Below are 16,207 nucleotides of genomic sequence, written 5' to 3'. Positions count from 1 at the left end.
AAAAATTAATCAACAACATTCCAAAATTCAAGGCTTTTAACTGCATGGTGATTACTTAGTGTTGTTTTATAACATGATAGTATTATATTAGTTGAAGATTTTCCTTCATCCTGTATTTTAAAGATCACAAAACACATTTAATCTTTAGTTTAGTTTTCTTTAGTAGTTACCTCCAAGCAGCCACAAGATGCAAAGTGGCATTAGAATATTAAATTAGTGTATTCTTCTAGCCAATGTTTTCTTTAGTCATAGCTGTTGTGTTGCAATATCTGTTTAAAAGAAGTCTTTCATTTTAGTTTAACAAGTTATCTTAAACTTGTTAGTTGTAGCATTGCTATATTTCTGTCTGTGAGTTTCCTGTGACAATAGTGAAATCTATGTACAGCATGAGATGCATTTTCTTACTCTTATGCCCTTGTGGTAACAGTACTGCAGCTTGCATTGTTTTGATACAAGGAGGATTTGACAGGATTATGGACTCTACTGAAAATATCTGATGGCATACACAGAAAATTTTATGTTGTTTCCCACAAAAGAGATGGTAACAAACAGGGGTATCATACATGTGGCTTTGCGTAATGTAAGAGCTAGGAGGAATGTTTTTTGGCTAGTTGGAAATGGTGTGTGTGAGAAGTGCAGAAGTCAGCGGTGAGAAGCTTTGGAATTCGTTTTTGCTTTTGTCTGCTGCTTTGCAAATACTTTTTATGTAATTTGTGATGAAGAGTAAAATGCTTCGCTCTGCAAAACCTTCTGCCAAAGTCATTCCACTTCGTAGTAGTCTGTTTTCAAATAGTAACTATTGGCAATTCTTTTTGGAAATTAGAGCATCAAATATTTGTGCAGATAAGTACTGGTACAAAAATCTTTTAAGAGTTATATTGATATTTATTTGGCTTGAAAAGTATAAATTATGGAATTAGATCATAGACACATCAAGGCAAAATAGTGAAATGTGAAATTATCCTTTATATTTGCACTTTGCTGTGAAGTTATGCAAGGCTGATACGTTGCTTAAAGCTTATGTATGTGTTTTTCTTCCTGATAGGAATTCCAACAAACCATAGTAAACCCACAAGTTTCTCCCTGAGGGTGGATAATGCAGTTCCACTGGTGACCCAGGCCCATGCAATTCAACCACTACAGATTCGAGCAGGAATCCTTTCTCAGGTGAGCTTACTTTAAAATAAAAATGTTATTTGTTTTACTATTAGCAAACATTTTAATGAAAATTGCTTTGATAATGCCCCGCAGAGTTCCTTTCTGTATTGTGTTGAACTACAATCAGCTAATATAAATTCAGTCATTCCCTGTGTCATGAGGTCTTCTCTGCTTCACAACAGACATGGTCAAATCATACCCAGCAAATACTGGTTCCTGCATGGCAGCAAGTAGCACCAGTGACAGTCCCTGCAACATCTCTAGCTTCTGATCCTGTGGCTGGCCCACAAAGGCTTGGAGACTGGGGGTAAGTCCATGTATTTTTGTGCAATACTTTATTGGCTTTGGTTTAACAAGATCTATGGATGCAATGGAAATGGTTTAAATTTTCCTTTATTTTTCCTCAGGAAGATGATTACCCAGGGCACCCATTATAATTCAATGATGCCACAGCCTCTTTTAACACATCAGATAACCTTGTCTGCCCCTCAGCCAATTAGTGTGGGCATTGCACATGTTGTCTGGCCTCAGCCTGCAGCTACCAAGAGAAATAAACTGTGTCAGAACAGGTTGGTCGAATATTTCTAACATTCAAAGATAGTATATCTGAAACTGCTGTTCAGTGAGCAGGGGAATGTCCTGCGGAAGTGGCATGTTGGGGCGGGGGGGGAGTGCCTTTTGGGAAAATGTGTTCTCTCTGCCCTGATTATTCAGTATTTTTGGTAATACAGACTAGATGGGGAAAAAAAATGCAGTAGCAAGAGGTTCTAGTTCCTGTTGGTAAATCTGAGCCTGTCATAAGAGCGAAGTTGTCTTTATTGCCTTTGGGAAGGTGTAAGAATATACTGAGGTAGCTCTAATGAGATATTCCTCAGCTTATACGCATGACGAAATATCAGGTTTAGAGAACTAAAAATAAAGAGATACTATGAAGGTTGCAGTATGCCTTAATCGTCGTAAGAGCAGTCTTTCTTTTGCTGGTAGCAAAAAATAAAATAAAAATACTTCAGCTGCTTGCTGAACAAATTAATGTCTCAATGCCATACAAAGATTTTGCAAATGTATGGGACATTTAATAACAACAACAGAAAAAAAAACGTGTTACAAAAGGTGATTACAGCAAAACTTTGGTAGGGAAGGATTTCATCCAGAGGCTATCAGCTTTTATTTTCGGTGAGATTCAATGGAGAATCTTTTCAGGAAACCTGGCTAGTTTTTTGGTTTTGTTTTTTTCACCCAAGTGGGACTTTAACTTTTTTCCTTTGTAAAAATAATGGGGTTTCAATATATTGTATTCAATTTTGTTGCAAAATTCAGTCTTAGATCTTATTCTGGGTGTTGTGATTAGCTTCTTATTAGCATGTTTCTGAATTTTCATTCATAAAATCATGAATGCCAACTATTTATCACAGTTTTTCTTTTTATTAATTTACAAAATTGGTATTTTAGCCTACTTTTTTTTTTTTTTTGAAACTACAGCTTTAGGATCTGTTGGCAAATATTCACAAAATATCAATTGGTGTGTTTTCTTCACAGGAGCAATGCGTTACAAAATACCAATATCCAAAATTCAGCCTTTATATCTCCAAAGATAATTAACCTGAAGGCTGTGAAGAGAATAAGCTGTATAGAAGCACAGGACAATCATAACTCAGAAGGACAGGAAAGTAACTGTTGTGAAGCGTCGGTCAGGCTGGACCCTGATTCATCTCTTTCAAACAAACAGCGCCAGGCTATCTTCATTGCAGGTTCCCCCAGCCCAGCAGTCAGTGTGATCACCATCAGCAGTGACACTGATGAAGATGACTTAGGAAGAACACATTCACTGAGAGAGTAAGAATTGACGTTTATTTTTATTAAGGTTCTACCTAATATATCTGCCTTAACACAGCTTCTGTGCTTAAAAAATCTTATCTTTTTTTTAAGACAATGCACTACTGATCATATTTCACTACAACGTTAACTCTGCAGTAGTATGCTATTTAAAAGTGAAAAATACTAATTCTTCTTCATTAATCTGTGGAAGTTAGGCATTTACAAAGGAAACAGTTTACTCTTCTTTTGTAACAGACTTGTTCAGAATAGAACATTTCTAAATTCAGCATACTTTTTTTCCTTAATACTGTTATGCCTTATTTCTGTGTTGAAGATTAATCTTCTGGCTTTGTATCATCGAAGTGTTCTAGCAGCGGCGTCTAGTAGATAACATTATATATATGTGAGTAAAAAAAAAAAAAGGCAGTGTGAAGAGGTGTGCACTTGGATACAAACACAAATGCTGAGCATGGTCTCACAAAGGATTTTTTTTCACAAAGGTTTTTTTTTCACAAAGCTATCACAGAACCGTATTGTTTTAAGTAAAGGCTGAACAATCTAATGTTTGAATTTATTTTCACTTGTTACCAATTCTGAGGTGGAGGAACCTTCATTTTAAATCTAAACTTTGTCAATTGTTTTAAGGCTCTAAACTTTATTTGTAGTAAAAACTGTATCTACTTTTTAAGTAACAATTCAGTAATAAAATTCCTTGGTAGGTTTCCAGCAACACATGTTTTGTCTGGAATTTTCGAAAGAACTCTGAAATGGTTTAAAATCTGTTTTGGATTTTTTTCTTTTAAAAAGCATAACAGGCAAAAACAAAATAACAAAACAAAACCAGAAGGAATTAAATATTTGTTTACATTATTTAGGGGACCTTTTCTAATCTCTGACTTCTTTTTATTCCATAACTATTTCTAAGTCACTGTACAGAAAGAACGAATGAGAGATTGCATGTTTGCTCACTTTCTTTTCTGTGTGGTAGGTGTAAAGGTAGCCTTGACTGCGAAGCCTGCCAGAACACTCTGAATATTGACCGTGTATGCTCTCTAAGCAGTCCTGATAGCACTCTGAGTACTAGCTCCTCAGGACAGTCCAGTCCATCTCCTTGCAAGAGATCCAACAGGTAAAAAGTTGTGCACTTTTCAGCAAAAAGAAAGAACCTGGTAGACTCAGTTTATTTAAACAAAAAAAAGCAAAGGTTTTGTTATGTTGCCCTCTGGTGAGGTTAAATTACGTGGTTACAAATTGCTTTATTGGCTTACAGTTGCACAGCACAGACTCTTCCTTATCCTTTTCAACAGACCCTTCTTGCCTCACTGGCAGTTTTCAGAATACTGGAAGAATGCTGGTTACTCAGAAAACTCAAACATGTTGCTTACAGCTTCCTTGAGAATGAGAATCTTTTAAGTTTGCAGAATTAACTAAGCCAAAGCAGGATGTGACAGATTCTGAAGTTATCAGCATCTTTAATTTTTGCAGTCTCTTCTTCTCCCATTGTGTATCTTGTATTGTAATCTTTAATGACACTGTCCTTTTTCTTTTACCAAACATAAGCTTCACTTATGTGAACATATAAATACATATGAAGTTATGCACATGTGGTGTTTTCCAGAGGAGCTTCGAAGAGACCTACTTTTTCAGTAGGTAAGGTCTAGTTAAGCTCCTAGCGATGGATTTGTAGAAGACAGAGGCTTACCTGCTATTGTGCAGGAAGTTTCCCGAACTTTCATTATCAATAGTGAACCTATTAGCCCCAAGAGAAGGCTTTCTGCAAACTCCAGGATGTGGCTGATTTTGAAAGGAAATGATTTCACTATGCGTTTTTTCAGTGTATTCTCTTTTGCTAGTGTAGTAAGCATACAGAGACCGTAATTTCATTTCTTCTGGAAGAAAATGTCTTCAACCTTTTACTTGGACTGAAAATCTAAATTTCAGGTGGATTATAAGTACAAAATTAAAAAAAAAAAAAAAAAGTGGGTGAAAGTTACACATCTAAGTTTTTATGTAGAAGTGATTTCTATCCTTTCCCTGGCTTTTAATTTGTGAGTAGGGTGAGTTTGAATATCAACTGCCCCCTTAAACGCCTGTGCTTGCATAAGTAAAATGTAATATTTTATCCACTTTTGAGTTGTTTTACTTCCATAAATTTGATGTGGCATTTTAATAAAACGTGTCTGCATTATGAAAATATATTTGGTTTCATGTCATACATTTATTTTTTGGTAGTATGTCAGATGATGAACAGGAAAGTGGATGTGATACAGTAGATGGCTCCCCGACTTCAGACTCTTCTGGACATGACAGCCCGTTTGTTGAAGATGGCTTTGTAGCTAATACCAATAAAAATAAGGAAGCAAGAGCATCAGTTAATCCTGAAACCAAATCAACTGTTTGCACAGTAGTGGTACCATCAATGAGTCTTGAAAACAGGTTACATCTTGATGAACAGATGGTGAACGCAGGTAAGTTAGTTGAGGTTTTGTTTCCTTTCTATACCAGTAGATAAAAGTAGGAATTTGAATAATTTATTCAATAGCTATACACATGTGGATTTTGATTTACTCATGTATCTTAATCTGTAATAAACACTTCTAAATTGTGGAATTTTAAATTTAAATTTAAAATTAAAATTTTTTAAATTGTGGACTTCTATTAGTGTATTATTTTATTATTTCCCCCCTGTATGCTGAAGCAAATGAAATTGTCTTTGAATTGCTGGAAGAGAATGAAGGCAACAAAAGCATAACATTGTTCATTTATATCTTGGAAGATGCTACGTGCCAGCCACTGAAAAAGGGTCGGTCTGTCCTGGGAAGAATAAACCAGTCTTCTGCTGTGGGAAGCCGTCAGCAAAAACTGGCATCGGCATTCAATCAGCAACATATAAACTTCAGTCAGGTATTTGTACTTGCTTATATCAAAGAAGTATTTTTTGTGTCTTGAGGTTCCAAACGTGCTGAATGCTTACAGTTTCAATTGCTGTAAATGGCAACTGCATATTTTCAACAGCACAGCTGCAGTTCAGAGATGTTCAAACCTTGACATGGATTTCAACGTTTGGGGCAAGTCATTAAGTATCTTTGGTCATTTTCTTAAAGCAGCTGACTTTATTTTGAAAACTGATAGAAAAATCACACTGAGAAAATAAGCAACACCTACAACTACAAGCACAAGACAAAGCGAAAAACGTTAGTGTGGTTTTTTTTTTCCTACATCCAAATGCTAAAACGCTTATAGTGTACAGTTAGAAACTGGAGCTGTCTTTTGGTCATGTTCTGTTAGTAGTGTGCATGAAAATACTTGTAGTTTGATGTCCAGAGACAGAGCTTAACAAACTTGACTCTCTTACCCTTGCATCCAGGTAGCAAAGCTAGGGGGAAGAAGCTGGGATTTTAGTTAAGTCCAACATTGGAAGATACCCAAGGCTGATTTAAAAGCTGCTTTTATCATTACCCAGCAATGTAGTAAACGTGTCTACTGTGGCTGAGAACTGAAGTTGACACACAATGTTAAGTTTAAGCCCCTTTTTAATGAATTAATTTTGAGCTGTAGCTGCATTGAGCTTTTGGTTAGATATCTGGAGGTGCATTTAATATAAGAAAGTACCTGTTTGTGCAAGTCTTAAAGAGGAAACCTGTTTGTGTAAGTCTTAAACAGGGGATATTAACTTGTAAGTCAAATATTAAATGCAAGTATGCTATATGTAGATAAGAGGATTTACCGATAATGACTTGAATAGTTCAGACTGTAAGAAACATTTGGGTGGGTGACACAATCTCCCCTTTTGCATAATCATGCAGGATTGATTTAATTAATTCTAAGTAAACCTTAATGTGATCAGCACAGTATTAATTTTTAATCTCTCAGTGGCTGCAGCTCCTCAGGCTTCTAGCAGAAAGTGTAGGATGTTATTTTCATTACAAAAATTTATGCTGAGCCTTCCTTCTGTGGTAGATGCCCTCTGTAGTTTCAGATCTGTGTCACTTAATGAGAGTAACTGATTTTTAGTCTTTGTCTTTATAACTGTTAATGATTGCCACATCTTCCTGTGATCATAGCCCTAGACTTTTGTTTGCCTAGTTGTCTCAGATATTTTCAATCCGTTTATTATTTTTTCTGCTCTCCTCTAAAATTTCTCTCCTATTTGTCCTCTTTGTGCCTCATTATGGTGCCCAAACTGAATGCAGCACTTCCAATTGATGCCAAGCCAGTGCTGAGTAGACTGGAATAAGCACCTTGCTCATGTGATACATGGTATTTCTGTTAAAACAGCCCAGCATGGCATATTATCTTTTTTTTTTTTTTGCAAGAGCATTAAAATAACTTGTGTTCTGTTTATCATCTCTTATTGTCAGATTTCCTGTCTGTGCTACTATCTAAATAGCTAATATATTTTTTGTTTGAGCATTTAATTATTCCTGTCTCTATATTTCTCTTGATTTTAAGTTGATTAGTTTTAGTGCATTATTCCATTTTTCAAACTGTCTTTATACTTAAAAATATTAAGACTTGTCCATTTCTGTGTACGGACAGGTTCAGCACTTTGGATCTGGGCCGCAGGAATGGAATGGGAACTACGCTCATCGAAGACAGCAGGCCTACATCCCAGCGAGCGTAGCCAGTCATGCTTTCTCCCTTCCGCAAGGAAGTCCAAATCACACTGCCGTGCACGCACATCTCTCTGGAAGTACCCACCTCGGAGGACAGCCTGCTATTCTTCCGTACCCATCGTCGGCACCCCTCAATACTGCTGCGCCTGTCGCCCACCTCCTTGCCTCACCATGTACCTCAAGACCCTTACTGCAACATCCAACGTACAATATATCTCATCCCAGTGGTATAGTTCACCAAGTTCCAGTTGGCATAAACCCCCGTCTCTTACCTTCCCCAACCATTCATCAGACTCAATACAAACCAATTTTTCCACCACATTCGTACATTGCAGCATCACCTGCTTACACAGGATTTCCACTGAGTCCAACAAAACTCAGCCAGTATCCATTTATGTGAGAACTCAAATAAAGTATATTGAGGAAGCTCAATGACGCAGAAGTTTGATTTAAGAAGAAACATGGTATTTATTAAATATTAGCCATGGCACAACAGGAAAATTATTTTTTTGAATCATGTAGACTTGGGTGCAATTTAAACAACTCTGAGCTTTAAAAAAAAAAAAACAACTCACTTTTAATGTGTTTTGCACATTTGGTATAACTTGTCTTTGGTCATGTTATCTTCTTATATAGTAACTTTAGACAGGTGACTTATGGGAGCAGAAATCTGGTTTTGCTCCTGCTATTTTTTATAAAATTGCCTTCTAACTAGTGCAAGACACGTCTACGTTTGGGAAGCCATTCAGTGTACAGAATTAGAGCAACAGATGCACATATGTCAGCAGTACAGTGTAGAAGTAACTTGTTTGTATTACGTATCTTGGTGTTTAAATGTTGAGTCACTTACCTAAAAGTTGAGCTGTTGTTCTTCACATTGCATGTGTCTTTTGCATGGGCAAAAAAAGCCTAAACATTGCTCTTAAATGTTGTTGTCCTAATAATCTCAGCTGCATTGTAAACCGTTCCCACACATAGTGCCTTAAATATTTGAGGTTGTTAATGTTATTACTTATATATCAATGTTGAGGACTGCAGCACTTAAAAATTCAGATCTGCTGATTTTTGATAGCGTATTGCTCATTTTGGGTTTTGTGTGGTATGATTTTAGTATTTGGTGTTTTTTCCTTATGAGAAGGCAGCATGTTTTGCTTTAGCTGAATTTTGCTGTCTTTTTTCCCAGAATGATCTAGCTTCAAGGAAAGACTTTAGTAGTGCTTAAGGAAAGTTGATTCAGTAGCCATTGAGTAGTGACACACAACACAGTATTTCATACTGTTAAATGGAACTGCAATACAATCTAAGTAGTTTATTTTGAAAGTGTTTGTCTAATTGGATATAATAAAATGTTTAGAGGTGCAGTAGGCATGACTAACTAGATAATGAAAGAAAAAGCAAAGTGCTCATTGATTCATGATGTGGTTTCATCTTAGCTTGAGCAAACCATGCAGTATTTAATAACTAGTAGCAGAATATTTACTATTGAAGCTTGAAAAGATGTGAGTTCTTTGTGTGCAATCTTTCATTTATGCATGGGAGAGATTTTAGTCTTTTTACATTATAGTATTTGTTTTAGCCTGTTGGGGGTGTTTGCTTATTTAATACATTCCGTCAGGGACGTAAATTACATGCTTTTTGCATTCTTTTTATTTTCCTTAGGAGGTGTGTCTTTTTGTTTTTTGTTTTGTTCAAATGAAGTTGCTTTTGCAGCACCAAAGACTTAATCATCCATTTCCTATAAAAGGTAGCTACTTTTTTCATAGACCTCAAGTATACTGTAGTGTAGAGATGGGATTCAAAGAAGGTATGAAACTGAGGCTGTGTTTTAGCTTATGGGCAAGTAATAAATTGTATCATTTATCTTGAATGTATCATAGATAAGCTGCTATATAATGATTGCCACTTCAGATAGCTGTGAACTTAGGTGATTAACTAGTTCTTTCTTAGCCTTCTGATTTCTGTACAAGTCTAATTACATGAAATAGAAGCCGGGTTTTGGGTTGTTCTTTTTTTTTTTAATTTTGTTTTCATGTTTGAAGTGTCGTAACTACTATACTGTAAATGATGAAAGATGATTGCATATGTTTTTTTGGGGTGTGTTATTTGCATCAGTATTTTATCTCCATTAACTTTGAGCTCATCACTGCATATAAATGGATGTATTGATGTAACTTAATTTTTTTATGTTTTCATATTGGCATTGTGTAGACACTTAAGCAGCTGCATCTTGCAGGCTTGACTTAACTTTTTTTTAAAACAAAATCTGGAATACAATCTTTGCAATGTTGACTGGAATAAGAGTGCAAAGCATTTGAGTTTTAACTCTGTCAATAAGCTAATAACTGGTAAAACTTTTTCTTTACTCCACTAACACAAGCAGTGTTTTATTTAATGAATGTCTGAATGAAATAAATGTGCCTATATTTGATTTATTTTTTGAGTAATAACTAAAATACAACAGTATTAGATCATAAAACAAACAAAAATACCAGCAGTACATTTTTAATCACACTGAAAAATTAAGAAACCTAACTTTTCCCAAAAGTTTCAGTGTTTTTAGTAATCAGCTCTATGCATTTTGTACAAGTATAAATGTGTATATAAAGTATGCATTAGAAACTAGGAGTATCCTGATTAATTTGAAATCTTATCAACACATATATAAAGCCTAGATATATGGAGTCAAGAAAATGCTCAAATTGGATATCCACCTTACCACTTCAAACTTGTACTATATGGTCCAGCAGATTGTTTTCTGTTAACTCCCTTGTGTTGGGAATTGACGCTTTTCTGGTGCTTACTCCATTGCAGGCAATGGACACACCACAAATCACCAATGCAAATGGAGTAGATGAATTTTGTATTGTGATAACAAAAAATACTGCATTTTTTTTCCGGGGCCATGGGGATTTTCATTGGTCTAATGTATTTACTGTACTTTCTTTTTACTGTGCGTAAGGTTTTAAGCTACTGTGCTTGTTAAATTGACACAATTATCTGTATATCACAACAGTAGCCTGCCGTGTGCAGGAAAAAGTTGCTGTAAATGTGCCCCACGTTAGATCTGCTGCTCTTTCTACGTATTGTAAGTTTAGAAATGTCTGCATTTCAGTGGACAACATATTTGGGATTCTGCCACAGCTTAAATTCAACATAATGGATGGCTTTTCCCCAGTCCTGCAATACATTCTGAGAGAATGGACTCTTTTAAGTCCAAGTGTCCAGGGCCCAAATGCAGAAAAAAAGCATTCAGGCAGAAGGCCTGTTCTGTGGGAGGAAAAAAAAAAAAAAAGTCATCCTCTGAGAAGCATTTATACATGTTACTGTTTTAATGCCTTTTTTAAATAAAACACTGCATGACTACAGAATTGCATATCTGCATATTACTTTAATTTGCAAGATTTTATATGAATTTCTTGTGTTCAGTTTTTAACTTCAGGGTGTTTTATTGGTCAAATATGCTACTGTATTAACTTTTTTGGTTTTAGTTTTTAAATTTTCTGTTTTTACTGCTAATTAACTTGGTTTGTGTTAAGTAAAAGTTAAATCACACTGCAAGCTGTAGGAAGACTTGTTCTAGAATTACCCAGTGATAGAGACTTGATTAATAAGTTTGAACTGTTACTGTTTAACAACTTGTAGACTTGTGGCTTTTCTTTTTTTTTTTTTTTTTTTGCTTTGGATTTCTATGCTACACTAGTTCGCCATGTAGCAATTGCACTGTGCAATATTACAATATGAGGACTGGGAAAATTTTTTATGGATGTAATGTCTCTTACAGTTTGCGATAGTATTTCTTTCTAGTTCTCAGTGATTTAAATGTGACCAAGCCTTCTGTACTTTGTCACAAAAAGCGGGTTTTCCAGGTGACTATTTTGGTGAGTGTCAAAATAAGAATTTATGGTGTATTACTGTCGAGATTCACTTTGAATTAAAATATATATTGCAGCAGATGATTTTTGGTGGCTTTCTTTGTTGTTGTGTTAGATCCGGGCTGGGTTAAGGTAAAGGCAAGGAAAAATCATGTGAATGGTTCCAACTCTTAAACTATGGTGAAGTCATTTCACTAAGCTTCTCTTTGGTTCGAAATTTTAAATTTTAGTAACTTGCAGGGCATGCTTAGCAGGGTCTCAGGAATCTGCCTTTAGTGTAGCCAAACCTGAAGGTTCCTTTTTCTGCATGCCCCGCTTGTGCAACCCGAGGAGGTGGTTATCTGGCCCAGACTCCAGCACTAACTGCACAGGACAAATTTATGCTGCAGTTGTGATAGCATTCATTCAAGGAAAAGCCTTCAGACTCAATGGAATTGTCACATGCTACAGAACTGTAGTGGGACAAGCTGGCTGAGGATCATGCTTTGTTTTATCAATGAATCAGCTTTGGTTTTCAGCTGCAGAGATGGTCATTCTCTGGGAAGCAACAGAGAAGCTACTGTTTCTTATCACTCACAAAGCTGTACAGTCCTGACGATGATCGCAGATTCACATTAATGCGAGTAACTTATACAGTAATGGATTAAGGCAGCGTGAGTCAAAGTGTGGTTATCAAGTACACAGAGCATGTGCATGCTCTAGGGGAACCTGTATGTAAGTCAGCAAATCCCAACACCAAGTGTGGACGCACAGATACACCTCCAAGGGCTTGAAATTACCTTTCTGTCCAGTGAAGATAGATAGAATCAGGAAAGGTAGGTCTAGGAAGTAGTTAACTACACTTTCTTGGTAAAACTTCAGTGAATTTTCACTGGCTGTAAGAGTAATTCACCATGCTGCGAAATGTGCATCTTTAAGACCTTTTAAACAACTAAAAATGTTAGAGAAAAAAAAGTGTTATATTTATATGCACATAGTGTATAATGGAAAAGAGGGACTATGATGATTGAGGCATTCAGGCAGTGAGAGGCACCGCTAGAGGGCCCTGCAGTAAATGCCTTGGCCCTAAATAAAGCGGAGTGATGAGTAAGCTATCCGTTTTACTACAACAGCCGTATAACTGCCATCTTTTCTTTGTAGGTAATCATTAGTAGTCATCATGTGGGAGCTAATTTTGCACGGAGTGAATTAGCGATGTGAGGGAGAAGCGAGTAAAGCGGCCCCAAGGGGCCCTCAGGGGCTGCCCGGCCGTACCGCTGGCAGCCCGAGGGGGCTCGGGCCCAGCCCGTCGCCCCCGGACCCCCGCGGGGCTGCGGCTGTGCCCGGCCGGCCCCGCTTTACCTCAGCGCGGCCCTGCCCGGGGGCGCCCGTCCCGGCTCCGCTCCTGAGGTGCCGCAGCGCGGGTCCCGCCTCCGCCTCCTCAGGGCGCCGGGCGGCCTGCGGGGAACGGGCGGCGCCACCGGCAAGGCTCCGGCTCGCCTTCGGCGGAGGCGTTAATGGGGGAAGGCACGGCGGGGGCTGCCTGTGGAGCCCCGCTCCCCGTCCTGCTCCCGGCCCCGCCGCCTCCCGCCCAGCGGGCGCTGGGGGGGTCCCGGCGGCGCCGCCCCCGCCCGTCGCTCCCCGCCTCCCCTCGCTCGGCAGGCGCTGTGCCGCGGAGGGCGGGGAGCGGGGCCGGGGCTGGCGGCGCCGGGAGCCCTTTGTGCCGGAGCTGCCGCCCGCGGCCGCCGCCGCTGCCTTCGCGCGGCCGCTGAGGGGCACGGGCAGCGCGTCCTGCGGCTGCGGCCGCCGGCACCATGCGGAGCCCCCCGCTCCTCCTCCTCCTGCCGCTGCTGCCGGCGCAGCCCCTGCTCTAGAGCCCGGCGCGGCGATGGCGCGGCGGCGCGGGGCGCATCCCCCGGGGCCCGGCTCCGCGCCGCCGCCCCGCGCCCCGCCGTCGGGTGGCGGCCGGCCGGGCCTGGCCGGGGCCGTCGTGGTGCTGCTGGCGGCCGTCGTCGCGCTCGCCCCGGGCGGCCGGGCGGAGCAGGGTAAGGAGCGGGCGGCGGGCGGCTGGGCGAGGCCTCGGGGGCTGGGGGGCGAGGGGTGGCCGAGGCGCCCGGGCTCCGCTCCGCGTTCCGGGCCTCGCTGCCCGGGGGCCAAACGCGCCCCTGGGGCTGTGGTGAAGCAGCAGGCGGCCGGCAGCCGTGCTCGGCTGGGCTAATTCGTGCCCCGGGTGTCAGAAACGAGGGGAGCGCGGCTCCGCTGACGGGAACGTGCGGCGATCCCGTGTCGGTTTGAGGGCCGAAATTGGCAGGGTGTCCAGGACGGGTCCTCCTTGGCAGGGCGTGAGCTGGCGGAGCTGCCGTCCTCGTTCCTCACACCTCGTACCTCGGCCCGAGCCTGCGGGTGCTGCGGCCGGGTTTGTGTCCAGCACTGGCTGGCTTTTCACCTGTGCTCGGCGAGTCCGCCTGGATTTCACACGGACCCGTGCCCCGCGGCTGAATGACGAACCCGAGCTGTACCTCGCGCGGGGCAGCCGGTCTCTGCTGCCTGAATTTTAACGGCGGGGCTGCTCCTGACGGGGAGCGCAGGCCCTCCCCACCGGGGCACTGGTGGCAGGAGCGGGATTTTCATCCTGCACCCGCGCCGTGCTTGTGCCCTCGCAGGCGCGTAGGGATCAAGCGCTGCCCCGCTTCTGGGTGTATTCACTCGTCGGAGATCCAGCGGGTTTTAAAACGTGCTTGTGGGAACCGCCTGGCCTGCAGCTTGGAGGGAAGGTGGGGAGCTGCATCAGTACCAAGCCGAAGTCCGCAATAATAGCAGGCGCAGCAGACAAAGCGAAAAATCCGTCACCGATGGGTATTGTGCGGGCATTTTAGACAATCAGGTGGTTGTGCTGAGGTCCTTAATCCGTTGTGGTTAATGGGTTTAAGAGCTGCAGCTGAAATTGCAGGTAAAACTGTACGAGTCCTATCCAGTGTTCATCAGGAGCTATTGTTGTTACGGTGCACAAACTGGGATTTGACCAGCATGGAGAGCTCTGTCCTGCAGCGACACGGAGCACGGGGAGTGCTGTCTCCCGCTGGAGTCAGGGCAAGACACGTAGCTGGATTTTCATTCAAGAACATTAATTTTGTCTGAGAAGGTCAACTTCTGCATGTTTGCATAGGCCAGGCTGCATGTAAGTCTGTATTTCCGTTACAAAAATATGCTTTTACTGATTTCTGTGCCTGCTACTGTCATGTGAATGGCTCATATAGCAGGTCTACTGCCATGGAGTCCAGGTAGCGTTAGGCGATGCTTTAAGTGATGGGAAGAGCATTTGTTCCACACCATTTTTACTACAGCTTTCTCCACCAGGGAATATTTGTATGTGTGGGAAAGTTCTGTATGTACATGCGTACCTACCCACAGACAAATATTTTGTTCTTCTGTTTGGTTCATGTCCACGTGTGGTATCGCTGTGTGAGGACGGAGCAGGGGACTCGGGGCATGGAGGCTAAAGAGCGAAGCCTTTAATTGTTAATTGTTAGCTTCTGCAGCATGCCTTCACCGCCACCTCTGTTTGGGTTGAGGTTGTTGCACGGGCGCACTGAGAATAAAATCACGGTGCCCACCGTGATCAGAAGTAGGTGACTGCGATTGCAGGCGTGTTGCAGACTAACGAATGCAAAGCCTTGGGTTAAGCAGCGCTTTGACAAACTGAATGTATCTGTGAAGAAAGGGAAAAGCAATGATCCAGAGAAGGAAGGAGCGGGGGCGCGGTGTAGGGCAGCATCCTGCCATCACCCGGCCCGGCGCAGCTCCTGGTGACCACGCGGCGTGACCACGGCCCCTGCGATGGACGTGGCCTTGAGCGGCAGCCTCGGAAAGCTGCTCTCTTCCCAGAGGACCATCTCCCAGCCCGCAAAGACACACCGCACCGTTGTGTGAGCACAGCTGCTCACGGCTGCGTTGACTGTCAGCTTAAGCAACTCATTGGAGGGGCTGCAGTGGGGTAATAAGGGTTTGGAAATGTTAAAGTATGCCTGCTGTGTTGTCAGTCATCCTTTGCGCTTGCTTGTTTAGCCTCAGTGATAAACTTCCCAGGGAAAGGTCTGTTTCTTCCTGTGTGTTTGCTGAACACCAGCACAGCGAGATCGCACCTTAATTAACAGTAATTTCAAACCCAATAGCGACGCCTCCAGTGCAGCGGCTGCGTCTCGCAGCTGGAGCTTTGGCTGAGCGGTTCGGAGAGCACTCCGTGCCAGCTGCAAGGTTGCCAGCGCCACCTCCTGTGGCCCAGGGGTCTCGACGGATGGCAGTTACCTCAGAGCCCAAAACTGCGCAAAAAGAACCAGGATCGTCGCCTCCACCCGGGCACGCCTCGGGACGGCGCTCGGAGGCCGGGTGCTGGCGCTGCCCAAGGAGGTACCGCAGAGACGAGGGCCCTGAGCGTGTCAGGGCGCAGGTGGCTTGCTGGATCCACCTCTGCGTGGAGGACGGTGGCAAGGATTTACAGAAAGGCAGAAGTCTGTTCTCCAGAAATACAAACCCAGGTTTTACGAAACCAGCGATTTCAGGTTGCTCTTTTAATGTTCTGTCTGATTAGCTCGACAGAAAATAGGTGCAGATACCTGCCTTCCGCAAGGATGGGCAAATGAACAGGGAGAATTTCAAATTCTGACTCATTTTATTCAAAACTATACAAGCATCTACCACGTGGGCTGAAAAAATTAGGCCTCCAGGAGCATGCATCCACCAGTCAGGAGTTATCATGCTCCCACTGCT

At 41.9% G+C, this 16,207-nt stretch overlaps 2 protein-coding genes across 18 annotated transcripts in view; both read left to right on the top strand.

Annotated features, from left to right (window-relative positions):
- Positions 1-11,542, top strand: part of HIPK3 (homeodomain interacting protein kinase 3) — a 74,248-nt gene extending 62,706 nt beyond the window's left edge. For all 7 annotated transcript variants that reach the window (XM_083837845.1, XM_083837846.1, XM_083837842.1 and 4 more), the window contains 8 exons: positions 1,046-1,167; positions 1,341-1,465; positions 1,566-1,727; positions 2,695-2,991; positions 3,962-4,102; positions 5,206-5,441; positions 5,750-5,877; positions 7,513-11,542. In XM_083837845.1, the coding sequence (XP_083693971.1) occupies positions 1,046-1,167; positions 1,341-1,465; positions 1,566-1,727; positions 2,695-2,991; positions 3,962-4,102; positions 5,206-5,441; positions 5,750-5,877; positions 7,513-7,989 (1,688 nt within the window). In that variant the 3' untranslated portion in view covers positions 7,990-11,542. The remainder of the gene's footprint in view (positions 1-1,045; positions 1,168-1,340; positions 1,466-1,565; positions 1,728-2,694; positions 2,992-3,961; positions 4,103-5,205; positions 5,442-5,749; positions 5,878-7,512) is intronic.
- Positions 11,543-12,668: 1,126 nt separating this feature from the next.
- The window catches only part of KIAA1549L (KIAA1549 like), a 144,121-nt gene continuing 140,582 nt past the window's right edge, over positions 12,669-16,207 (top strand). For all 11 annotated transcript variants that reach the window (XR_014584925.1, XR_014584926.1, XR_014584927.1 and 8 more), the window contains exon 1: positions 12,669-13,485. Coding sequence is in view for 5 of the 11 variants with exons in the window: in XM_083837835.1 (XP_083693961.1) it covers positions 13,329-13,485 (157 nt within the window). In the remaining 6 variants the exon portion in view is untranslated. The remainder of the gene's footprint in view (positions 13,486-16,207) is intronic.

The sequence above is a fragment of the Anser anser genome (assembly GCF_964211835.1).
Source record: "Anser anser genome assembly, chromosome: 5".
Taxonomy (NCBI): Eukaryota; Metazoa; Chordata; class Aves; order Anseriformes; family Anatidae; genus Anser; species Anser anser.
This window is presented reverse-complemented; position numbering and strand designations above follow the sequence as displayed.